The following is a 26,162-nucleotide window of genomic DNA, read 5'->3' on the forward strand; positions in this document are numbered from 1 at the left end:
CACCCGGCAGCATGTTTGTGAATTTTGATTTTACACACCGGAAAGAGCGCAGGATTCTGTAAGACTTTCCCAGATCAGACACTCTTCTGCACAGAGGAGCCACAGCCATTTCCATCTGTAACACACGAGAACACATCATCACTGTCTCTGAAGTAGAGGCTGCAAAGTTCAATGGGAAATAAACAGAAATCCTAAAGAAAATATTCAGCACAAATCCTTTTTAAATATGACCAAAAGTCTATTGACTATTCTTATTAATCTTATGAATTTACGTTATGTCCATTGGTTGTTCCCATACTGCCCCACTGTGGTCAGTTGAGGAAGTACCAATTGTCTTGATCCCCAGGAATGGGTTGATGGGTTAAATACAGAGAATTTCATTATGAGTATATGTGTCCATAAATGCACAATGTCAGCAAAGGCTATTCTTACGTGTCCAGACGGAGCGCTAACTACGACAAAACTGAGCTCTGACTGACACACATACAGTGTACACAGGATAAAGTAGGTCAAAACAGGGTAAATGGACATCACTCTCACGCATATACATTAAGAGACTCCTTCTGACCTGAGCAAAGTCTGCAGCCAGTCTCATCTTGCCACCCTCTCCCAGTGGCCTCACTAGGCTAGCGTGGCGGACGAAGAGCTCGATGGCTCTCTGGGCAATGGACTCGGTAGAGTTATAGATGAAGTCGGAGCAGTGAATGTGTCGGAAATAGTCGCTCATCACTCTGACGATAAAACCTTGTAGCTCTTTCATGTACAGGGAGCAAGGGACGTCAGGTTTGTCCGAGCTGGACACAGTCCTGTAAAAGTCATGACAGTAATTATATTAAAAAACACTGCTGGCAGAGAAAATAGTGTTTTGTTTAAGGGACAGAATGTGTCACAAAATTAATGTGAAGTCACAAAGGGTGTGTACTGGCAAGAATCTATCAATACATCACAATACATGGGGAACAATAACGATATATTGGGATTTAATTAGATACTATAGTAACGACAATATATTGCTTTTTTTTAAACAGTTTAATTTTTCGAAAAATGTCAGTATAACCATAAATTAAATTAGCATTTTAATAGTTATTTTAAAAAATCGATACGTATCGGGAAATGAAATATTGCATCGCATATTTCAGTGTACTTATATTTTTTACGCCCCTAATAACTCACACATGATGAGTACTCATGGTCTTATAGTCTTTACTCATAAATCACAAGAACTCATACAGTGATTGAGCAGCCATGGTATTAGAATACATAAAAACTGTTTCTACAGTGTTCTCCTACCCAGAGAAGTCTTCTTGGTGCAGCGTGATGATGATGGCCTCGATAGAGTCACTCACCGACTGCAGCAGTGGCTGCACTGCACTTCTCATCAGCGCCTGCATGTCCTACAACAAATAAAAAGGTAAAAAAAAAATTAAAATAAATCTCAATTTGGATTATTTTAGAAATGTATTTTGAAGAATGTAAGGTCCAGGAAAATGTAGTTGATTCTTTTACCTCTAGAGAAGAAGACATGGCCTCAGCGGCTGCAGGTAGGGAATTCCCAAAACCAAGGATAACCTTGAAAAACAAACAAACAACATAAAGTAAATATATTTGAACTATGTTTAACTCTCTTTATAACCAAAAACCGTCCATCTTATTGTTCATAATCAGTTCACACATATTATTTGCAGACACTGCAGGAAAACGTTAGTACGTACGTTTTTGAAGGCGTCAAACTCAGACCAGCCTTGCCAAGGACAGGGCTGGACAGACCAATTTTGTTAAGGACGACTTCAAAGTGTTTTATAAGCTAGTGGTTTTCAAAGTGGGGGCCGACTAGGGGACGTTAGGGGGGGCCCATAAAGTTGGAGGTTAAATTTGAAAAAAAAAACAAAAAAAAAACGTTTGGATTAACACTAGGTTTCAACTCTACAGCACGGACCGCGACACTGCACTCTGTGGTAAGCGCAAAGCTGGTGGAATCACACCTGCGTAACCGCAAGATGCTACAAGAGTGTGGTTTCTATTTGCTAACCGTTGGATTTCTCCATATTTAAATCAAGGACCTTGCTTTACAGACCTGCTGTGTCTGTTACTTGTTTTCGAGCAGTGAGTAGTTCATCACCCAGCAACAGCCCATGCAATTTCTAACCTTGGAAACAGCCTGATGCAGATGGAAGAGGGAATTGACCACGGCCACATTCCTCCTTTGGCCCTCTGTCAGTGGACTGATCACCTGACTGGCATCACCCTGAGTACACAACTGCACATAGAAAAAATAGTGGCTTGTAGTGACTGATACAAGACACACAAGACAAGGTGAAAAACAGAATTGAAAAACAGAAGTCAGTTAACAGGCGATTCTATATTTTGTTTGTAATTTTAAAAAGTTTGCTTTTGCAGATGTTATAGAAGTTATAATTTTTAATCAGATTAGTTTTATGGCGATTTATGGAGAATTTTGCATGTAATTGCAAATGCATTTACAATGTGATGGACATACCAGCTGCTCAGACTTGACACAAAACAGTTTCACAGTCTTGGCTGCATTCTTGGCCACGGCTAAGAAAAGATCTGGATCAACCGATGCCACGTTAAGCTCACTGCAAAAAAAAAAAACAATACGATTTTAGTAATTGTATGGAAAATACCTTATTATTATTATTACTTTGTTATACATTATTTTTATAAAACAAAAAACAGAAGCAAAAAATAACTTCCAAATAGTAACTTAATGATGAAATAGAGACAAATGAATGCTTCATTTGTCTCTAAAGCTGGCATCTCAAACTCAAATGACATCACTGTTACTCCTGTGAATTTGTGCTCCAGGGTTTTCAAGGTGAACTGTGTATTCTACTGGCCTGCTGATGGTCTTGATGATGCTGTCCAGCTCATCATTTGAGGGTGGGTTGCGGCCTCCCATTGGGAAAACAAGGTTGACTGGATCAAAAAGTCGGGAGAGAGATTTGGAGAGATACGCAGCTTCATATGGTTGTAGAGAACTTTTCAGAACCTTCTCAGGGCTGCAATAACAAAAAGGAAATGAAAATAGATTTAGAAAAAGGGCATCACATAATCTTAGTACCAGTTACAGTACTCCCTCTACAATATTATGTTGCTATAAGACAGTGATTTACAACCATTGTGTCATACAAGAACATCAGGTATGTGGTGGAAAATGATCCAATTTCATGTAACTATTATTTGTTTATTGCAAATAATGTGTCTTCCTTTGACACATGGCAGCAACAGACAGAACAATTAAATACTATTCCACTGGGGGGCAGCATATGACTATAGAATAAAAAAAACAAAAAACTTTAAAGTAAATTCTGCGGACACGTGGTGGAGGGACTTATTCAAAGAAATGACTAACTGGAGTCTGAGAAACTGCGTTGGCCGTCATGTTCACTTTTGTGTCTCTGGAGAGATCCAGTAGTATCACGTTGGGGTCAACAATGTAGAGCGACATAAAAAAGTGCAACTTTCAAAAGAACTTTTGTTAAGGACGACCCCGGAGAAGAATAGCCACCTTTCGTCAAAGTGTTTCATCTGTGTTTATTAGTAAAACATCACAGGTCAACCAGGTCCTAACATATTTCAATAATTCTAGAGGTATGGCTTTAGGAGCGTCTTCATAACTGAGTGAATATGAGTAGTAGATGAGAGGTGGACTTACTTGTAGTCCTGTTTGACATTCGTGAAGAGGTCTGGGTTGTCCGTTTCTGTAGACATGATATCCAGTGACAAATCTGCGACCCCACTGCTTATAAGGGAGCTCTGCAAACTCGTGCTGTACTGCTGCAGACGGCGCCACAGATCGTTGTAAAGTCGCAATAGTTTGGGATACTCTCCTTCAAAAGCCTGTTTCAAGAAGAATGAGGCTGAAAAGAGACAGAGAGTAAAACTCAATGGTATTACACTAGAAATATGTAGATGTGCATTAAGATGTTCTGTATGGTGTCACAGGTTATTTCATTTCCTTTTTTAGGAATCAGAGATAAAATGGAAATGTTGCTCTATTATACCTAGAGAATGACGTGATGTGATCCTTCAAGAGTCTTGAAGTACACCAGTGACAGATTAACACAAGTGCTGTCAACTGATTAAAAAATGTAATCTGATTACTTTTTTAGGTAATGGTAGGTAAAGGTAATCAGCAGCCAAAAGTTTCTATTCTCATTACAATAAATTGTTCCCCACAAATTGTGCCCACCCTTCAAAATAAAAATATAAAATATATATATAAATATAGTTAAGTATATGTAAAATAAAAAATATTCAAACACAACAAAAAACCGTAGAAGACATGACAAATAATTGTTAAAAAAAGTAATATTATACTAAAATGCATTTGCTCTCTTTTTAGTGCACTGTCACAATATACTAAAAGAGCCTATACATATATGTAGAGGGTTTTAAAGCAATAAAAAACACTAAAAAGTTTAACATATTAAACTAGGAGCTAGTATAGTACATACTAAAAGTTCGATTACATCAGTCTTACCTTCAGTTGCTTTGTGAAACTCCTCACTAAGTATATTGGTCACATCTGTCCAGAACATATACAGGATATCAGGTTGACCATCCTGGCATTAAAAACAGCAAAGGAAAACATTAGCATAAAGCACTGACAATGACGCCCTCAGAAACATAGTTCATCACTCTGAGTATAAAGGATATCTTTTTTTTTTTTAAACTCAAATTAGTAAGGATAAGAAATGTGCCAAAATATTAACACTGCGAGGTATCTTGATATTTTGTCTTGTTGATATACTGGCCCCAAATATCGATAGTTAAACATACACTTGTTCTAAACAGATTCTCTTATGAAAACTGCAATTTTTAAGACTCCACATGATGGTGCTTGGCATGAATGAGCTACACCATGTGAGCGTCTCTGAAACGGAACCGGGTGAGTGCAGTCGCAAAGACTAAAGGTTGCAGGAGGAGTGTAAAAATGGGTGAAGGTAGGCAACACAATGTGTGTTGCTTTTTTCTTATTGATTTAAATATTTTCATTTATATTTTGTTTTGGGATTCATTCTTAACCCAAGACCTTCACTTTATATATTTGCAGTAAGTCAAAGCCAGTGAGCTTTAATAATAATAATAATAATATTTATTGGATAATGTTGACAACACATGTTGAGAGCCTCAATTGCTTTACACAAATAATATACAATTGCCTTCCTGATGATAATGTGCTATTACTGTTAAGCTTTCAGTGTTTTAAATGTTACATAATGAATATGAAATATTCATTATGAAATTGCTGTTGACCAGTTTATTAAACAATTAGTTGCTTAATCTCTATATGGAAAGGAAATCCTTACATGTAAAGTAGTGGTTTGTCATCTACCCACCTTGTTGATCTCTTCTATGAAACACACATGAGTGACAGGATCTCTCTTCTTCATCAGGACCTTTTGTAGATGCTGCACCTGTGAAAACACAAGGTGGTAATTTACTGCAAATTCAACAACCACGGATGTAATTGTATTTCACAATGTACATAGACCTAAACAATAAGGAGCTATAAAATCTAGCTAGAGACAAAAAAGCCAGTACAGGACTTTTGGTATTGGGGTATTTGTGATGTCTTTCGGTTTCCTACGTATATTTGTTTGAACAGGGGCTTTGTGTGGAATTTTAGCTGAACTTAAGTAACAAGAAGAATCAGAATTACAGTGAAAAATACTAAACTAAATTGTTTTCATATGGTTTGAACTGAAAAGGGGGCTACTGTCTTCAATATGAAATTCAAACAGAAACTGGTTCCAAAATCACTAACTCATTATAAGGGATTATATATATAAGGGTATATATATATATAGCACTATATAGTGGACTTGCCGGTTAAATAAAAAAATACACTAAAATACAAAAACACTATTTCGGACCAACAAGAGACACAGGAAATTGGTGTATCATCAGCATATGTGGCAATAAAGCAGGACCTTTAGTTTAATATAACCAATTAATCAACCATTCACTCATTACAGGGTTACTGCATAACAGGTATGTGATCTAGCTACTGGTGCTTTTAAATAGAAGTGGTATTAGTCAACCCACCTGCTTGCATGCAGCACATATCTGGTCCATAAGTTTTTCCAGGTTGGTCCACATAGCAGCACGGAAGGCAGCAGTGTTCCCTGGTGTTGGCAGTGCTGCTCTGCCTGGAGCTCCTGCAGAAGAAACTTTCATTAATATATATATATACACATGCGATTAATCATCCAGGTCTAATATATACACACACATATTTATTTTCCTTGGGTCTTACCTCTGGGGCCTGATGGCTGTGTTAGGCCCTTAATATCGAGAGCACCGGTTATATTGTCCTGTATAGCTGTGCGATATCCGCCCACCACATTGCTTATAGTCTCTTTTAAACTGCCTAGATTGTAGAAGACTTGCAGGGCAGTGCCCACCTGGGTTGGATTCTGATGAATAAATGGAGAAAGTGAGAGAACATTGGCAGTGAGCCGGTTTGTGACAAGAAGTATTTACTGTGGCAGCTGACACTAAATGGGGCCAAGCAAAAGAAAGGGTAGGAGGGTAAGAGTGTTTGTTAGCTGCCTACCTCAATCTCCATTCCCTGCTCCAACAGCCTCTTGGCCTGGTTCTCCACCTCCAGTCTGGCTCTGCTAATCATCAGCAGTTCGTTGTCAATAACATCAATGCCACTGAGATCCACACCTTGGGATAGGTAGTCTAAAAAGGGTACAGACAACACAATTTATATGTAGTATATGTAACGTACAAATGTTGCCATTAAATAATTCAACTCTAATTTAATGTTTTTGCAACAAAAAAAAAACATAGCGATGCAAAGACCTGTTTAAAAATGCCTTTGTGGAGGCCATGATGGGAGTAGCAGGAAAAGGAAGAAGATGAGGAAGAGTAAATGAAAGTGAATATTTTTTTTAAAAGATCTTTTCAAAATGATATATATTACAAATAGAGATGCACTGATTATAAAATTCTGAGCCACACTGATGTTAAAACTGGCTGTTTTTTTTTTTCTTTTTGTTAGTTATTCTCCATTTTTTGCCACAGACACATTACTGATCTATTTGAAAACAACCTAACCTAATAAAGAAAACATTTCCCAATATTTTTTTTTGAAAATGAAAGCACATCAAGTGAAAATGTAAAAATAATTGGAAATAAATAAAATGTAAAAGTACTTTATTTTCCAATTTCTTTGCCAGTGAAGGTGTTGACATAATGTGGCCGAAAGGCATGTCAGTCATGTGGTTCCCACGACAATGTTTCAGTTAGAGGAAGGTAGCACGGAGTGTGTGTCTGTTTGGTGTGTGGAGGCGGAGAGAGACAAAGAGGAGTGATTACGAGTGATGAAACCTCGAGTCAAAAGCACTTGGCAGTATCATCATTTTATGCCGAGCCATGCCACACTGTTTGTGACTGATTAGCTAATATATTTATAATTCAGAACTGGTGAATTATCTGTGCCAATTACCCTGTGGCAGTTACCATCGGTGAATACTGATGTTCATCCAGTGCATCCCTAGTTATCTTTTTATTTTATTTTATTTTTATTTTATTCCAAACTGAAAAAGGCAGCAAGTATATCATTATAAAGACTAAGAAACATAGGAGAAAATGAAGTCATGAGTGGAGAAAGTCAATGTGTTAAAGGGATCAGAGAGCAACTCAAACAGTGATACTAAGGGGAGGGTGTGATAAGAGAGTAGGAGGGCCGCATTAGGAAGAGCGACACAGAAAAGAGGAATAGTCTGATGCTTCATTCGCTCAGTGAAATTTCAGGAATTCAAAGAACTGACAGGACTTTGAGCAGTAAAAGTAACATCTTTTAAAAAAAACTGGTCAAAAATCACTTGCATGAACAAAACCACTTTAAGGGGACTTACTTTAAATAGACTTTCAAGGACCATGGACTAATAATTTCCACTGACCTGAGGATAACTGAGGAGCAGCACTCGAGGTAAATTAGCACATGACAGAGTGTGATAATACTGTCACTACTAACAGTGTGATGGTGAATAGGTCTGAAGCACCATGAAATAATTGTAACTACATTGTTGCTGACTATGTTTACACTGCATTAGTTTGATAGAGCAACATTACTTAGTGAACCATAAAATAAATTCAAAAACATAAGAGTAAAATGATGCACTAATTTAATTGTAGACCTGTGATGTAGTACAGTTGACTATTTCATACAATTTATGTAACTATTAATGTCATGACATTTTATTCTTTTTATTTTGTTTAACCTTTATTTAATCATGGAAGTTATTAAGAACAAATTTATATTTACAGTGGCATTAAATGTGAAATGAGATTATTCTGACTGCTCTTCAGGTATCCTTCACACAGCAGTATAATGCATACATTTCTGGTGACTGCAGTCACAATAAAAACATGACAGTGGCCAGCCCTGCTGATCCCTGTAAACTTGACATGAGGTTATCAGAGGACTTCTACCCCATCAGCTTTCAGGTACTGACATTTCACCATAACCTATTCTATATAAATGCTGTGGAACAGGATAAAATGTACTGAATGAATGTATCGTGAACCTCCAGTCTTAGAAGTTAAGACTATATACAATCACGGGTGGGAATCAAGAACTGGGTCTTGAAGAAAACGGGTTCCAAATGGTCAAATAACTTGTTATTGATAAGAAATAACAGTGTCAAGATTCAAGAGTGTCAAAATTCAACTCCATAATACAGAAACATTTAGCCATACATCATGCAATTAATTTGCCGTTTTACATAAAATGTATAGCAGACAAACTCATTTTGGTTGTCATGTGTTAGTACATATTTTAAATTAGTGGTTAATGCCTATAGAACAACTTTTTAAATATTTAAATTCCCATTTAGAATAAATTAAACAAACATAAGGACTCAAATCAATAAATGACATTGAAATAAAAAAAAGATTAAAAAGAAAGAAAATTGATTAAAAAAATTGTAATTGGTATATTCTTACAAATTTAACAGACAATTTATAACTATCAAACAACATTTCTTAAATTCCATAATGTGTAATACTAATTATCTTGTCAACTGTTTGGTATATTTTAGCATCAAATGCATACAAGTAAATGCAAAACATTGATGGCTTGTCCACTTTTCTGCTAGGTTCCAATGACAGGCATCCTGCTAGTGGAGATAGTCCTGGGTCTGAGCTCCAACCTAACTGTGCTAATCTTCTATTGCATGAAACAGAACCTCATGAGTTCCATTTCCAACTTTATCACAGTGAATCTGCATGTGGTAGATCTGCTGGTAAGTGTGGATCAATGTTGCCATTTCTGTTCCTATTCTTGTTTTCCTTTAATTTAAAAAAAATTCCACCAGTTATTTTCTCCAAAATATTTGACCGTGCACTTCGTCAAAGTTTTGATCATTTCTTAGCATTACATTACACTTGTAATGATATAATGTTTATTTTTTTGTGATTTTTCTATACTGTTCTTAAAATATGTGACGATAACCAACAGGTGGTTTCTGACAATGTTATATTTATTCTAAACTAAGTACGTACTCAAATGTTAATTTTGTTGTTAATTTTCATCAATCTCTCAGGTGTGTGTATGCTGCATTCCAATGACCGCCGTGGTGGTGCTACCTCCTATACAGTCCCACACAGCAATGATATGGTGTTTTCATGAGGCATGTGTCTCTTTTGGAAGTGTGGCTACCGCTTCTACAGTCCTTGCCATCACTGTGGATCGCTACGATATCTCAGTTAGACCAGCGCACCGCGTACTTAAAAATGGCCGATCAGTTGTTTTCCTTGGAGCTATTTGGGCATCATCCTCTTTCAGTTTCATGATACCTTTCATGGAAGTGGGGTTTGTTTTTAACACTAGTTCAAATCAGACTGCAGTGGTCACTGGAATAAAGAAATACTACACAGAAGAGGTTTTGTACTATCACCTTCTAATCCAAATTCACATATTCATTTTCACAGCTATAGTAATGCTGGTGACTTACTACAAAATTCTCCAAGCGTTGAAAATTAGCATTGGAAATTTTGGTCAGCAGAATCTATTTAAAAAAAGGCAGAAGGGTAAAAACACCAAAGCTTTAAGAACTCCGACACGGAAACAGACAACTGGGGATTCAGTGAGAGACACAAGAATTAGAGTGGATGGCAGTGCCCCTGTTGGTATAAGGGAATCTGTTTCCGCCATTATTGCACTCAGACGTGCTGTAAGGAATCACAGGGAAAGGAGAAAGAAACGAACCTTGAAAATGTCTATTCTCATCATTTCCTCCTTTATGCTATGCTGGACCCCAATAACAGCGCTCAACATTATTATACTCAGAGGGGGGCTTAGTGATTTTAACGCCCAGCTCCGCCTGAGCTTCCTTGCAATGGCCTATGGAACCACCATTATTCACCCACTCCTCTACACCTTCACTCTACCAAAGTTCCAGAAGATTTTGAAAAGCCGCATTAGGAAAAAGATGCTCCCTGTGGTAAACGCTAAATGAACACCAAGAAAGTGGCTATTCACAATTAGCGGATCAACTCCAAGAGAACCAGTACGGTGACCTTTCAGGACATAAAAGACATGTTTGCAGTGTGATCACTGTCGCCCTGAATGTCTTTCTCACTAAAACAAAAAATTAAATGTGTTATCTTTATTTATTGTTGGGAGCAAACATTGTTAAAAGTCATATATAAACACTGGACATTTACGTATCAGAGGACACAGGTTTGAATCTCACTATGGCCAGCTGTGGTTTGTTGAGAAAGCACCGATTGCTTTGCTTCTGACAGTAAGCACCTCAACGATCACAGGTTAAATGCGAACGGGGGAGGCTAAATTTTGTCGTGTTTCTGGGTACAATGAAGGCCATTCTATTCTATCTAGAAGTTTAAAAAAATTTAACCGAACTTGCACTGTTGACTTACAGAGAATGTTCCCTGACACTTAACCCTTGTTATAAGATGAGGGATGACTGACTTTTAATTATTTTTATTTATTTACCTTTTGATTATTTAAATAAGTACACATCTACATTTAGGTATGTATGTACGTATCATTGGGGGTTTTTTTTGCTTGTATGTTTTGGGGTTTTGTTTCTCTAATGTTTGTACTTTAATTTGTACATAATTCCACTGCAGCATAAAGGTATCATTGTAAAACGCAAAAGTTAAAAAAAAAAAAGTTTATTAATTTGTAAATAATGTGGCATTGTGTTTGTGAAACCCTGTATATCTTGCACATGAAATGCATTTGTCTACAGAGACCAGATGTCATACATGTAAATGAAAAAGAAAGTGGTAAAGGTAATATGGCAAAAAGTGCAGGATGCTAGTTAGTAGTAATAGGTAATAGGTACCTATAGGTAATAGGTCCGTGTACCCAGGGTGAATGTACACAGCCAGTGTACAACAGTAGTTGAGTGTATAGTACAGAGCGGATAAAACCATGACAAGTAGGTGTGACAGAAGAATTTCAGCATGGCTGTAGGCCTTGTTGACACACAGTAGTAAGCTATAACGCCATAACAGAGGCTCTGCTAAAATTTTATCATACCACATGTTATGATGACATTTATATAGCGTATATAAATGTATGTATACAGTATATGTATGTATGTATACCTATATACTTAGAACAGAAAGTGTGCTTCTGTAACTATCTGCAAGAAAGTTAGACCACTGACTGTGTCTGTGTGTGTGTGTGTGTGTGTTTGCGGTATGAGAAGTGGTCACTTATGATTGTAAACCTGCTCAATGGCACCTAATCTCTTCAGATAAGCAAGCACAAAAATACATTAACTAAAAAAGATCACATCACAGCACTACTTCAAAATCACTTGCCCTGAAACAAGGTCACAAAAGAAATCCCAAAGAGAGAACAGCGTTTGTATACATCTGTAAATGTACATGACCTACGATGTCATAGTAACCAAATCTTAAGTCAAACCAATCTTCAAGAAAACACTCAAATAGATATGGAATATGTCTCACTACAACTAAAAATACTTACTACACAAAATGCAATGAAGCCTCACTGACAGCAAACAATAAAAATAATAGCAGCATCTACCTCAACAGCTCTGGCTGGCACCCAGAAAAAGCTCACAATTGGCAAGTCAAAAGTATGTCCTAACTGTTATAAAGTGTTTTTTGTTTTTCTTTAAAAATATCATTTACTATCCTTCTTGAAAAAATATCAGTATTGATTTATGCATTTGCACACAGACAATGTACACAGGCTAAAAGTGTATTTCTTAAAACTGCATGCACAATCTTGCATCTTGTAAGATATTTTTATCACATTTTAATTCAAGTTCATTCGAACACAAAGTATAGAAACAGATTAAAAGAAACAGATTGAGTGAAATCACCCAAAAAAAATGATGTCCTTACCAAGTTCATTGAGACTCTGGGCAGCTTTGGTGATCTCTCTACTGCCCCCTTGAAGCTGAGCCTGCAGTCTCTTGCTCAGGTACAAGATACGAATGATCCTCCGGAGCAAGTCACAAGCCACCTACAGTTGAAAGCAAAAATTATCATTAATCAAGTGGCTTTATGCCATTTTGAAGCATAAGGGCACAATAACCCATGGGCTATGTTCTAAAAGTACAACTGGTCAACAAGACTAGACTTTCTGAATCAGTTACTCTTGTAATGATGTTCAAGTGGGTTCAGTTACCACAGTAAGAAGAGTGTCTCCTACTGTATGTCCCAGAATCCGACAGAGCAGCATTCATTTTTTATCATTATTACATTATTCAAGTGTGTATCAAAGACGTAGTGCTTCACATTTGTCAGTATCGTTGGTGACCACTGAACTAGAGTCTGACTTCTTGACTTAAGTCCAGCAACACTGCTAATCATAAAAAAGACTGACCTGTAATCTGCCGAGCTGTGTAATTCTGACCATGATCTTGTTGTATGGGTCAACAATCTTTGTCCTTATCCTGTGGAGATACACACACACTTTATTGAAATCATATAATTTACATGATCACTGTCTGCCGTATTGTCTACATCAGGTGTGGTAAATATACTTATACTCACTTACGTTCGGTTATTCCAATGTTTAAAAACCTAAGGTAAAACATTTACCTGTCAACAGCTGCCTGTAGTGCACTGATTCTAGTCTGCATCATCTGGAGGACCCCTAAAAAATTCAACTTAATTAGAAAAGATGATGTCTCCCCCTTGTGGAAAAGCTTAAGAATTACAACAGTTGCAGCGTTAATAATGTTTGCAATTTTCTTTTCTTTACATTTTTTTTGTTTGATGTATAAGTAATAAAGAAGTTTCTGCATGCTTTGAGTCGAACAGTGCCACTAAGGAGTTACTAAGTGAAGATATTTTACCTTCAAGAGACTCGATCCCAGTGGCCTGAGAGAGTAAGTCTTCATGTCTGGCGACAACCTGCAAAAAAAAAAAAAAAAAATTGAATTTAAGTTCCAGTGGGAGATCAGTAAAACACAGTAAAATTCACATAACAGATAACAGGTAAACATGTACAGAATAGTCTGTAGTTATGTGTGTGTGTTAGTTGCTTCTTTACCTGGCTATGGAGCTCCTTGTCTAACTGACTAATGCCCTGGGCTAGCTTTGCCAGCTGCTCTGCTATGACAGCATGATGTATCACTTGGGCTGTGTAAGTCTTTACGTCAAAGTCGTCCACCAGGAAATCAGCATAGCACTCTGCAAACACAGCAGCATAACAGAACGCCAGTCAATTTCTATGTCTCCATAAAGACTTCTAAGTGCACAAAGTTTAAGACAAAGGATTGACCACATAAGGGCAGCGCTAAGAGTAGGGCAGAAATACAGATCCTTTCCAAAAAATTAGAATATCGTGAAAAAGTTGTTTAATTTCCATAATTCCATTCAGAAAGTTAAACTTTCATATATTCATAGATTCATGGCCCACAATTTAATCAATTTCAGGTATTTATTTGTTTATTTTTTATATAATTTTGGCTTCCAGCTCATGAAACCCACAAAAACAGGATTTCAATAAATTAGAATACTGTGAATTAGAATACTGTTTTTGCAGAAAATAAATAAAGAAAAAAAGAAATCAATCAAAATATGGTACTTTCAAAATGATATATCAATCATCAATACTTGGTTGGGAATCCCTTTGCCTTAATCACTGCCTTGATGTGACATTGAGGCAATCAGGCTGTGGCATTGCATAGGAGTTATGGAAGCCCACATTTCTTTGATGCTTGCTGTCAGCTCTTCTCTGTTGTTGGGTCTGGTGCCCCTCATTTTCCTCTTGAGAATACCCCATAGATTCTCAATGGGGCTTAGGTCCGGCGAGTTGGCTGGCCAGTCAAGCACTGTGATGGCATGAGCATCAAACCAGGTTTTGGTGCTTCTGGCAGTATGAGCAGGGGCCAGGTCCTGCTGGAAGATGAAATCTGCATCTCCATACAGATCCTCAGCAGAAGGAATCATGAAGTCCTCCAAAACATTCTGGTAGACTGTTGCGGTGACCTTGGATTTAAGAAAGCAGAGTTTACCAACACCTGCACTGGACATTGCACCCCAAATCATGACTGACTGTGGATATTTCACACTGGACCTCAAGCAGCTTGGGTTCTGTTCCTCACCCGTCTTCCTCCAAACACTTGGACCTTGATTCCCAAATGAAAGGCACACTTTACTTTCATCGGAAAAGAGGACCTTGGACCACTGGCCAACAGTCCAGTCCTTCTTCTCCTTGGCCCAGTTGAGCCGCTTCCTACGTTGGCTCTGGTTCAGAAGTGGCTTGACCCGAGGAACCCGACAGCTGTAGCCCATCTCCCGGATTCGTCTGAATGTGGTGGTTTTTGAAGCTGTGACTCCTGCCTCAGTCCACTCTTTCTGGATCTCTGCCAGATTCTTGAATCTTCTCTGTTTGAGAATCCGCTGAAGCCCACGGTCATCTCTTTTGCTAGTGCATCTTCTCCTGCCACATTTTTCCCTTCCACTAGACTTTCCATTGATATGCTTGGACACAGCACTCTGTGAACAGCCAGCCTCCTTAGCTATAAACTTTTGAGGTTTACCCATCCTATGGAGGGTATCAATGATGGTCTCCTGGGCAGTTGTCATGTCTGCAGTCTTCCCCATATTGAACCGAACTGAGACAATTGAACCAAACCAAAGCAATTAAATAACACCTGGGGAAACCTGTGCAGGTGCTTTGAGTTTAGTAGATGATTGGTGTGTGACACTCAGTTAAACTTAACTTAAACTTAAACTTGTTTAAAACATTCATGCCCTGATGATTTCTTCACAGTATTCTAATTTATTGAAATCCTGTTTTTGTGGGTTTTATGAGCTGGAAGCCAAAATTATGTAAAAAATAAACAAATAAATACCTGAAATTGATTAAATTGTGGCCCATGAATATATGAATATATGAAAGTTTAACTTTCTGAATGGAATTATGGAAATTAAACAACTTTTTCACGATATTCTAATTTTTTGGAAAGGATCTGTATGTCCAAAATACCATGTTGAATGTGCTTTTAGTGATAAAATAATATAAAACAACAAGTAGATTTGGAATAAAAGCACTTTTTTTAAAAAATCCAGATTTTCTGCTCACCATCAAATGTAAACATTGTTAGCTAATGAATAAAGAAAATAAGAGATCAATACAGAGGGTTGGAAGAAAGACAGTCACAAAGTACAGGTATAAAACATTATAGTTGACCTAGGTGTCTGTTTAATGTTTAAAAGTAGTTTGTTCCAGTTTCGAGAACTACAACTGAAAAAGTCCAATCACATCTGAGCTTCACTCTGGTTTTAGCAATGAGCATCAGTAGCTGCTCTCAGAGCGCTAGACGGAGGAGGTTATTATGATTTGTATTAGTTTAAATTGTTTAACACAGAGTATAAGAATTAACGAATTGTCTCCCCAAATTTAACAACTTACTTTTCCCGTGATTCAAAACTACAACCGAATACTGTTGAATAAACAAGGAGACGTCCACACGGTAGCTACGTTCCATCTCTAGAGCACCTAGTTAGCAAGCTAGTTAAAAGTGCTAATGCACTGGTCACAACGGTGCTAATGACAAACGCAGCGCATATTTAATTGAAAATATATTTAATAAAAATGCCAAACGTTAGACTCGTTGTATTCCAAAACCAATCTTACCATCTTTCAGAAGTGCATTCGTGGAGTTCCCTCTAACATCCTCCATGTTGATACTTCCGCATGTGACGTAGAATGGGCGGTACAGGAAACGTGACGTTTTCCGAGTCTTACAGATACCTTTCTTCCTTCACGTATACAGTGATCCCTTGCTATAACGCGGTTTACTTTTCACGGTTTCGCTACTTCACTGATTTGCATCGTGCATTGTGTTCTGCATTCTGATTGGCTAAAAAGTCACTCCGCTTCTTCTCTACCTGTGCGCCAATAACGTTGCGGTTTAATATGTACACGTACGTAAAACAGCTTGCCAAATTGACATTACGTACGTGCAAATTCTCTTGCAATTTCGAGTTTATCAAACCCCATAATGTCGACAAAACGCTCTGGACCGGCAAAAGTACCTGCGGTAGGGACCAAAAGGCAGCGGAAGATGCTGTCTATCGGTGATAAAGTAAAACTATTGGACATGCTAAATGAAGGTAAAAGCTATGCGGCTGTAGGTCGGCATTATTTGTCCGACTGTACAGGTAATTTGTATTTTTTTCATAATCATTTTTAATTTTCTCCCGTTCACGGTGGGCGGTGCTAATCTCCGCAATTTGAAACCTTCTGTTCACGTTGATGATTAAAATTCTTATTTGACAGTACATTACAGAAGTTATTTGTTGAAACGTTTCTAAAGTACTTTTATTTTACTTTATTTGTGAAACAAATGGTTGAGACTGTAAAATGGTTTGTTAGTTCTTTATCTTCTTTTTCTGAGTATTTAATTGTAAAAAAAATAAAGATTTCTACTTCACGGATTTTGCCTATCACGGGTTCTTTTTGGAACGTAACCCCCGCGAAAAACAAGGATTTACTGTATTCTCATTTGTCGGCCTCAAAAAAGCAATTGAAAAAATAACTTAAACTATAAGCAACTATAAGTAACCCTCACCATTTATGACTCTATTTACACTACTTTAGAAAAAAATAAAATTCAGATTTTTATTTAATTTCATTTAAGTGTCTGGCCCCCAAGGCCCTCTGACAAATATAGTTGGTGACCCCTGTTCTGGGGATTAGCTTTAGAATTTTTGTCTAGTTTATAGATATTTATATACTAAAGCAAAAGCATCTCATGTATCCCTTAAAATTAACTAACAAAAAAATACGTCAATCCAAGAGATATTTCAATCCACCACCTTCTCATCATCCCACTACCTTCACCTAACACTAGATGGCAATGCTAGCATAAAATTAACACGTTCTTGGCGGAACTCTTAGGTAAACACAAAGCATAGAATAGACATGTCTAAGGTGTGTAAAACAGTTACAATTAAAATGTATGAAGTAAACGGGTCCGAAAACAAATTATGTGTGTGTGGCATGTTTATTTGTTTGCGCGGGGGACGCAAAAAGTTTCGTATGAACCAAAGGGGAGCCAAGCAGAGAAAGTTCGGGAACCACTGTTTTAAAGAATCCAACCTACAGCTCAAACTGTATTTTTGAGTGTGAGTTAAAGGTAGAATACACAAAAAACACACACACACAAAATATGCACAGGTCATCACAATTCAAGACAAACTATCGGTGTACTTTAAATTTACATTTTAAGAATTAAATCAAATAAGACCTTTTGGAAATCATTAAAAACAGAAATCAAGATATCCCAGGCTCAGAAGCCGCCATTTAAGATTGCATGTGGCTGCATCAGTAACTGTCATTACTATGACGTCATGGGGTTTAACCTTCCTTTAGACAAGTGACACAATAACTAATATAAACTCTATGAAGTCAGTTGACAACATCACCCCTCTTGAAGCAGAGCAGTGGTACACTCCGTCTTCGAAGCACTCAGCTCCTTGGTCTGACAAACCTCATCACCGACCGCAGCAGAATCAGAGAACCGTTCTCTTCTCCAGACAGCACCACCATCACAGTGTGTGCCTGCAGCAGCAGCAGCAGCTCATTGCGGTGTTCGTCTGACATGAAGCGTACCTTGTATGAAGTGATGAGGCTCAAAAGGATATGCCAAATGATAGCTGCCACCTGTTTGGGATCTTTTATTCTGGTCATCTTTTATTTCCAAAGTATGTTCCAACCAGGTAGGTTGCTTTTTCCCGCCTCTCTGGTGTGTCTCTATGGTGTCGAAGTCGTTGTTACATTTTGAGAAACTATTCCAGTCAATTAGGTATAAAGGTCAAATTTCAATACATATTTAATTAATTCGAATTCATTTCATATTATATTTATTTTACAATTATGTTTACTGTTATATTTTTATATCCTAAGTATATATTCTTACACATATGCATCAGTAGGTGTGTGTAGGTGTGTACATATATGTGTATATGTATATTATATATAATGTATATACTGTATGTGTATGCATATGTTTAACGAAGATCTTACCTATTTAATAGTATGTATAGTAACACCCAGAAATACTAGTTGGGTCAATCTGGTTGTAATACACTATATTATATATAGTGGAACTGGATCTAACAGTTTGTTTAACTGTTTAAACTGTATAACTGTTCAAGTAACTTATTATTATTTTGCTTATACTGTATATATATATAGAGAGAGAGAAAGATAATGTGGTACACGGCAATAATAACTCTACACCCAACAACAATAATTATGCACTAATCTACTATATTAACCTACCAATCTAATGGTGTGCTGCTACTCCTGTTTGTATTATATTGAATCTATTTTTGTGTTATTCCTGTTGTTTTGGTGCTGTAACGCTGCTGGAGCCTAAATGTCCCTGAGGGAACTCCTGAGGGCTTAATAAAGTTCCATCTCTCTCATCTATCAAATACAGTATAGGAAAAAAGAGGGTGAGAGGGGCCCCAGGGAGAGAAAGAGGGAGAAAGAGTTACACAGATTGGCTCTTCTAATTTTTAACTGTCAGGTTCTGTAGGGACCAAGGATTTGGGAATTTAGTCCCCTGTCACAAGTCTATGTGGGCTGCATGAGCAGGAAAAAGATTTGCAGTTTTAAATGATGACATGTTTTTCTTCTGTACCAGTAATTGAGGAAAAAAGGGGACAAAAATCAAGATGTGTAAAGTTCTGTTAAAAATAAATAAATTCCAAGACCTTCATTTACCATTTAATTATTCAGTCAGAAAATAATTTATTGGTTTTATAATTAAAAATAAAACCCAAAGCGAATATTAAAATGTAAAATATATATGAATGGTATGGAATTTCTCCCACTACACATGACAGGTGTACCACAGTTTAAGTGTCAACGTTATCAACTTAAATCGCAACAGCTTTGAGTAACAAGTTCAAGGCAACAAATGTAAGAAGCTACTTTACTAATCTTTAATATGAGGTGCTTTAATATGATTGCTTTAGCTAGCTTTTGATTTTCTATAAAAGCTGATGTAGGAGCCCGCTTAATATAACGTCAAACCTATTTCAAGGACCAAGTTCTCACATATCGTTTTTGTGGCAAACATAGCAGAACAGTGTGAAGTGTGAAGGCCAGATTTGGGCCAAAATGTGTAATAATATTTGTATAGATATATATATATAATATAATTTGTATAGTACTGTACCAGGGAACAAACACCGATCAGGAGAATTGGACGTAACACACAGATGATGAAACGGAATAGACAAGCAGAGATGGTGTAGAGCTGCCAGATAATGAGATGCAGGTTGAGCACATTAGGTAATCACAAGGACCTGAAATACAGGAGGGTAGCTGCAGGAGATGAAGCTGATGAGAGGGGAGAAACTGACAGGATGCCAGGAGGACCCACGCCCCCCACTATGGGAACCTCTAATGTAGCCAGTCATGTGCTAGTATGGATTTATGGCAGCACTGTGTTTCACCATCAGATATAATCAGGTGTTAAACATGACCGGGGGGATAAGTAGGAGCAGGCATTTAATTTTTGAATGCTCATATAGTTATGAAGTGATACCTTGTTTATTTTTTTTATTAGTATGTATTATTGACCAGTTGGATAAAGGATTTACTTTTCTTTGTCAATGTGACCTTGTCAGATGTTACTAATCCCCATCCTCCCTTTCCTTTTAGGAGCATTTTATACTGTATTCTGGGTCGTTTTCTGAGCCAAATAAATCTAGTACAGAATTTCCTCTGTCTGAGTTTAGCTAATTGTGACTGCACCATTTTTTCCCAATTCTGATTTCCTCCAGTTGACGGGATATACACTAAATTAAAAAAAATGTCATGCTCATAACAAGTAATTACGAAATATGTCCTACAAACTGCCCTCAGTCACTGGTTCTCTCTTCAGTTGAACAACTTTTAAAATAAAATGTCTCGTGACTGGAATGAGGTACTAAATGAAAATGGGTTCCTGTGCACCCAACGTTCTGACAAATACAAGCTTATGCAGTAGACAATTTTATTAGTTGATGCAAATAAATGTTACAAATTTCACATCACGTCGTACTCTCTTTGTCCTTTGCCTGTCTCTACGTTCACTCTGATATTCTCTCTTTCCTTTTGCCTCCTGTCTTTGTCACACACAAGCGCACACAGTGACATTGGACATGACAGGGCCGTAATTTCCTCCTCCATCTATTTTAAGAGAACTCTGGATCCAGAAGAAACGCATGCAGACTATAATTTAGAGGCGCATAACCACTGCAGTGTTTCAGGTGCAGAGCTCAGAGGAACACTGCCAAACAAACATAACTCATTGACTTATTGCCTCAATCCTTCAGTTATGTCCTATACAAGTTAATGCTGCATCAAATGGATAACACTATCTATCTATCTATCTGTCTGTCTATCTATCTGTCTGTCTATCTATCTATCTATCTATTTATCTATCTACAGTATCTCATTCCTACTGCGAAATCTTAAATGTCATGTATAGACTGCATAACCTCGGCTAAATTGTTTCACTTCAGTGTGTGACACCATTTATTTCTTTTAAACAACTTTATCTTGTTAATGGTTGTGGGAGAATCTCATTTTGTGCCAATTTCCTTTCTTGCAGCATATTAATGAAGAGAGCTGTCATTCCCAGCTATTTGGAGCTAACATTTAGGTCAGCTCCTCATTCATAATAACAGCAACCAGTGTGTATCAATCTGATTTTTTTTAGGTGAATCTGAATGCTGTTGGGTAGTTTAACTGATTACTCACAACTTCAAACACGTGCTGTCACCAAAACACTTGGAGACAGTAAGAGAGGGAGAATGGTGTTACTAGCTTCAGATGAGCCACACTCAGCTCCCACATACAGTGTTAGTGGAAAACAGCAAAAATATGAAGAGTTAGTGCTGAGAAGAAAAGTCACATTCACCTTGTAGAGTTGGCACTTATTATAAGACGAGGAGTGGAGAATAAATCAATACCTTCCGCTCACTAGCTTGTGGGATTAAGGGGTGGCACTGGAACCAGTCCCAGCTGTCAACAGGCAAGGAAGGGTGTCCACCCTGGACAGTTCAACAGCCTATTGCAGGGTTACATATAGAGATAAACAACACACCCATACCTGTGGTCAACGACCTGGAGAAAACCTATGCACGCACATAGAGAACATGGAAACTCCATACAGAAAGATTAACTGGGGAACCAGTGGCGTTATTTCTGTAAAGTCAGACGTTGTAACACAATTTGCCCCTTTGTGACCTAAAAAATGACCTATGACCTAGACTGGAACTGGGGTTACTGCAGCCACAATGCAAAGTACAATTATGCCGAGCTAATGATTTCTTCCAAGTTGTTATTTATACAAACTATGAATATGCTATCCTACAAGTACCACATGTATGTACCACAAATATTCTGCACACACAAATACACAATAACACAACCTCATTACGCATGCATACAGTAGTAGGCAAGATACCCTACCAAGCCTTTTCTTGTATGTAGTGGATGTCCTGCAGAGATTGGTATCTGGTTCAACCTATCCTGCCCAAGTGATCTTTTGAACAGATATTGTATGACAGGAACATTTTCCAATTGTTCATAAATCAACTCTCATATTTTCAATACACAAGTGCTTCCAACATATGTCCAAGTTTGGTTGGCACATTTACTTGTTAGACTGAGTATGTGCGTTATTCCAGGTCATGAATAAGTCACAGAGTTCAGTGCAAAGTGGTGGCAGTGGTTCTCATCCTAAGGTGACTCAACATGAACTCCTTGTTCTGTATTGATGACAATATTGAGTCAGGCAATGAGAGTTTAACTCTACTTCCGCAGCACGGGGAACTGTCGGAACAGAAAAGGAAGATGTGAAGTGTTCCGTCACTAATCTGGTTGCAATCATAACGTCACGATTGCCATAATTATATAGCTGCACAGAACACTGTGACATTACGAATTGAAACAGCAGACGGCCCAACCCTCCTCCGGGTTTTCTTGAAACTCTGAATATTCATTACATGTAAGTGTTAATATTACTACTAAGATGCTTAAATATATATAACAGTAAATACTCTTTACATTTAACTGAATACCCTTGATGTAGACCATGAAAATGTATGTACAAACTGGTAGTAAATGTAGATCATTAAATATTTAAATATTATATAATTACATTGACATCAACAGGATTTTTCAGTTATTTGACTTGCTGCTTTCTCATTTGATTTACAGTAATACAGAGGAACCCGTTTATGATAGACAGTTGCCGAAAAGGGTCCCGCAAGGCCCTACAGGAGCTCTACAATCCTGCACAGGTAGGGAATTGACACTGTCGCAGTGCTGAATTGTTTGTTGTATTCCTCCAAATAAGTCTGAAGTCTTTTGTGAAACAAACAAGGCCTTGACCCTGTTCCTGCTTCAAAAGTATCACAGGACTTGGGTAGTTTGGATGGAAAGCGAGATTTGAAACTTGGGCAATTCAGATAAATGAAACGGTGCTCATAGATGAGTCAGGTACTTAAAGCATTGAAAAGGATAAGAGAAGCTTTGAAGTGTGGCTCACTGCGAACGTATTTAAGATTCATGAAACAGAGCTCTTGTGTTTGCACATTTGAAATTAGTACCATTGAACAACTGCAATCATACTGTCATTCTTTTCGAAGTAATTATTCGCTCTAGCAAGTGTTTATTTTGGGAAACTTTCATCCTTCAGATGGCCAGCATGGATTCTGTCACTACAACACTCAGAATGCAGCATTAGCATGACTGCTCAGCTAGTTAAACCAGACATACTATGAAATTACCTTGTGTGTTGTTTGCGTGGTCATCAGCCGTGAGCCATCAAAATATCTTGCAATTATAGTACAAATAGGTTTGTTTGCATGAACCCTCTATTGTAATGTATAACATAATATATGTCAACATATATTGGCAATATCAGCATATTAGCAAAAAGTTAATATCAGACATCCCTAGACTTAACCCTCATAAGACAAGTTCCGGGAACAACATTTATACATACTGATTCAATAGTCCGGATTACCAGCTGAAAAAATATGGGCAACTGCGAATTGTAGTCGTTTGTCACTGCAACTGCTGTCGTACCTCTGCAAAAGGTCATGCAAGGCAGCGCTGTAAATATAAATGTAGGTTATCGTTAAAGGATGTAGCGTAAACAGAAGGACATAATTAATAACGTTTTCTGGAAACTAGGGCAGTGGTGACCCAGTGGTACAGTTTCTGCGTACCATACATAGTTGAACTTCTACTACTGTCCCGAAGGAAAAAGTATGTTAGAAAGACGTCTGGTCTAAAACTGTGTCAAATCACTGTGTAAATTCCTGTGGACCCAAATAATGGGTAGAAACGGGAAGAAGGGTAAATAAAAGTGTAAATATAATATTTTTATACCATATAAAATAATGACAATGTTTATATCGGTTGTTTAGACTTAAACATCATTTTAAAGAATTATCTATTTAGACTTTGTTGCTTTCTATGCTCTATCACAACAGATTTAGTCTGTTTTGGACTAAGGATTTTAACATTTTAAGCTGTTTAATTGGAGGCATAGCCGCCAATGCTAAGAGACAAACGTGCACTTTAAATATATATTTAAAACTAATGGCTATGAGGGAGAGTCACAGCAGTCTGTCATTAGCGTGTCTGTTGAACTGTAATTACACTCCCACTGTCACTGTGAGAGACCTACAGTACAGCTTTTATCAGTCTCTCTCTCTCTCTCTCTCTCTCTCTCTCTCTCTCTCTCTCCGTTACACACCTTAAGCAGCAGTTAACACATGCACTGTGCAGTAAGTGTCAGTGAGGTTGAACACACGTACTGGCAGACAGTTGTACTGTCTGCCTGGTCTTGTTGAGCAGTTCTTGGCAGGTGAAATGCATACTGAAGTGTTTTAGGCATCACGGAGCTCTAGGCTACTGACGATTTTTTATCACTTTCAAACCTGAGAAGCTATTCTCCCTAGTGACAGATGCAAATTTCTGTCACTTCTGTTGAGAGAGTTGTGCTTCTTACTCCTTCCACTGAGAGCATATAAGTCTTACTTCCTCTTTTGGTTGGATGGTTCCTTCAGGGTTTGCCCCAGCTAATGATCTGTCTCCATCTCCCCCTGCCCCTTGCCTCCACTATCAGTCTCTTTATCTGCTTTGGTCTTTTTTGTCTTTAAATAAATTAAAACTTTATTTGAAGTACTTATCCTGTCTTTTGAGAGGCAGTTAACACGACATCTCAACTCCCAGCATCCATTGTGTTCAGGTTCAGATCAGATGCTAGACTTGCATCAGACTAGCTTCAAAGAACACAAGGCAGTAAATACATCTAGTCTACAACTGAGAAGCTAACTAACACAAATGCCAAATGCAAGATTTATTATAATTGTTGAGGACAAAGGTTCATCAAGGTTTTGAAAGAAACTTTCAGCAGGTTCTACAAGTGGCCATCAACATGGAATGTAGTGACCGACTCTATGAAGCTACATTTTGAGTTGTACTTTTGCATATTTTTCAGAACTATAAACTATAAAGAACTATAACCTCACTGTCACAGGAAATTAAATCTTACAGCACATGCCTACAGTCAAAACATTACAAATAGGACCCTAATACTTCTAATAATTTAACTTCAAGAATGGTTTTACTATAATACCACATTGAGTACAATCTCTGCATTCTCCGAATGAAGGAGACGTATAATAATGATTTTGTGAAGATGCTTAACTAGTGGTTGTGAGTGTTAGCTTCCTTGAATGTTTTCTGAGTTAAAAATACACCGTAAACTCCTTAGAAAATCTGTTTATTATTATACTTTTATGTTATTATCATAGTTACTTGCAAAGCCAATCAGAGTTGACTTTTATTAAAAAGCAACTGACACTAACAACAGACATGAAACGAGCTAAAAAATAAGAAAAAATACAAAACATACTTCAAACAGTTGAAGGTTTTCCTCCATCTTTGTCTACTATTCATTGTTTAGTAGTCCCTATAAACTTTGTCTCCCGCTTTCCACCTTTATTTTTTGCTACTATTTGACTAGATGGAGTTGTCAGGATCAGCTGACCTTCACCAGGCTAGACGGGACCAGTTATGGAATGTTTGTCAAATGTACAATGCATCCAGCCACAGGCGTCAGGTCCTGACCCCGGGGGACCTTAAACATTTGGTTGTGGACGAGGACCACGAGCTTATCTACTGCTACGTCCCCAAAGTGGCCTGTACAAACTGGAAACGAATAATGATGGTGCTTACAGGTCGGGGCAAATACAGGTGAGATTCCACTGGTTTTTTTTTTTATGCAATTGAAAATGATATGGGTAAATATGTAACAGGTCCCATAAAGAATACCTCTACATAGAAGTTGTTTTAAATAGTAAAACATCTGAAAAATCAGTTTTAGGCTAACTTAATTAGCATTAAACACATTTAGGCTAATTAAGTTATTGAAACCAGTACGATGACATCTAAAAGTTTTCACATAAAATAATAATAAAAAAAAAATTTAAATAATTAAATGAAAAGGAAACTAGTAAAAAGCCCTCAATGACCTCAAAAATACATGGCCGTAGCGAAAGCATAAATCCTGTTGGTCAATAGAGTAAAAAGGCCTCACAAAGTTTCTTTCCGAAAAAATGTAAATAGGATC

At 37.4% G+C, this 26,162-nt stretch overlaps 3 protein-coding genes across 3 annotated transcripts in view; 2 read left to right on the forward strand and 1 right to left on the reverse strand.

The window, feature by feature from the left end:
- Window positions 1-16,319, reverse strand: part of cog5 (component of oligomeric golgi complex 5) — a 19,236-nt gene extending 2,917 nt beyond the window's left edge. Inside the window, exons 1-19 of the mRNA XM_008315219.3 lie at window positions 16,142-16,319; window positions 13,547-13,686; window positions 13,350-13,407; window positions 13,093-13,147; window positions 12,875-12,944; window positions 12,391-12,511; window positions 6,584-6,714; window positions 6,284-6,443; window positions 6,073-6,185; window positions 5,364-5,441; window positions 4,505-4,586; window positions 3,677-3,881; window positions 2,859-3,020; window positions 2,498-2,597; window positions 2,147-2,257; window positions 1,507-1,569; window positions 1,291-1,394; window positions 569-806; window positions 39-115 (exon numbers count right to left, since the gene is read on the reverse strand). Coding sequence (XP_008313441.1) covers window positions 39-115; window positions 569-806; window positions 1,291-1,394; window positions 1,507-1,569; window positions 2,147-2,257; window positions 2,498-2,597; window positions 2,859-3,020; window positions 3,677-3,881; window positions 4,505-4,586; window positions 5,364-5,441; window positions 6,073-6,185; window positions 6,284-6,443; window positions 6,584-6,714; window positions 12,391-12,511; window positions 12,875-12,944; window positions 13,093-13,147; window positions 13,350-13,407; window positions 13,547-13,686; window positions 16,142-16,187 — 2,114 coding nt within the window. The 5' untranslated portion in view covers window positions 16,188-16,319. The remainder of the gene's footprint in view (window positions 1-38; window positions 116-568; window positions 807-1,290; window positions 1,395-1,506; window positions 1,570-2,146; window positions 2,258-2,497; window positions 2,598-2,858; window positions 3,021-3,676; window positions 3,882-4,504; window positions 4,587-5,363; window positions 5,442-6,072; window positions 6,186-6,283; window positions 6,444-6,583; window positions 6,715-12,390; window positions 12,512-12,874; window positions 12,945-13,092; window positions 13,148-13,349; window positions 13,408-13,546; window positions 13,687-16,141) is intronic.
- LOC103382453 (probable G-protein coupled receptor 22) lies at window positions 6,745-11,678 on the forward strand. Its single transcript, XM_008315261.3, has 4 exons — window positions 6,745-7,969; window positions 8,350-8,487; window positions 9,138-9,284; window positions 9,585-11,678. The coding sequence occupies exons 2-4, from the start codon at window positions 8,410-8,412 to the stop codon at window positions 10,497-10,499; spliced, it is 1,140 nt and encodes a 379-aa protein (XP_008313483.3). The 5' UTR covers window positions 6,745-7,969; window positions 8,350-8,409; the 3' UTR covers window positions 10,500-11,678.
- Window positions 16,320-17,334: 1,015 nt separating the features above from the next.
- The window catches only part of chst11 (carbohydrate (chondroitin 4) sulfotransferase 11), an 11,928-nt gene continuing 3,100 nt past the window's right edge, over window positions 17,335-26,162 (forward strand). Inside the window, exons 1-3 of the mRNA XM_008315221.3 lie at window positions 17,335-18,228; window positions 22,733-22,815; window positions 25,557-25,786. Of these exons, the coding sequence (XP_008313443.1) occupies window positions 18,111-18,228; window positions 22,733-22,815; window positions 25,557-25,786 (431 nt within the window). The 5' untranslated portion in view covers window positions 17,335-18,110. The remainder of the gene's footprint in view (window positions 18,229-22,732; window positions 22,816-25,556; window positions 25,787-26,162) is intronic.

Source organism: Cynoglossus semilaevis, chromosome 8 (genome assembly GCF_000523025.1).
Source record: "Cynoglossus semilaevis isolate Cse_v1.0 chromosome 8, Cse_v1.0, whole genome shotgun sequence".
Lineage (NCBI taxonomy): Eukaryota > Metazoa > Chordata > Actinopteri > Pleuronectiformes > Cynoglossidae > Cynoglossus > Cynoglossus semilaevis.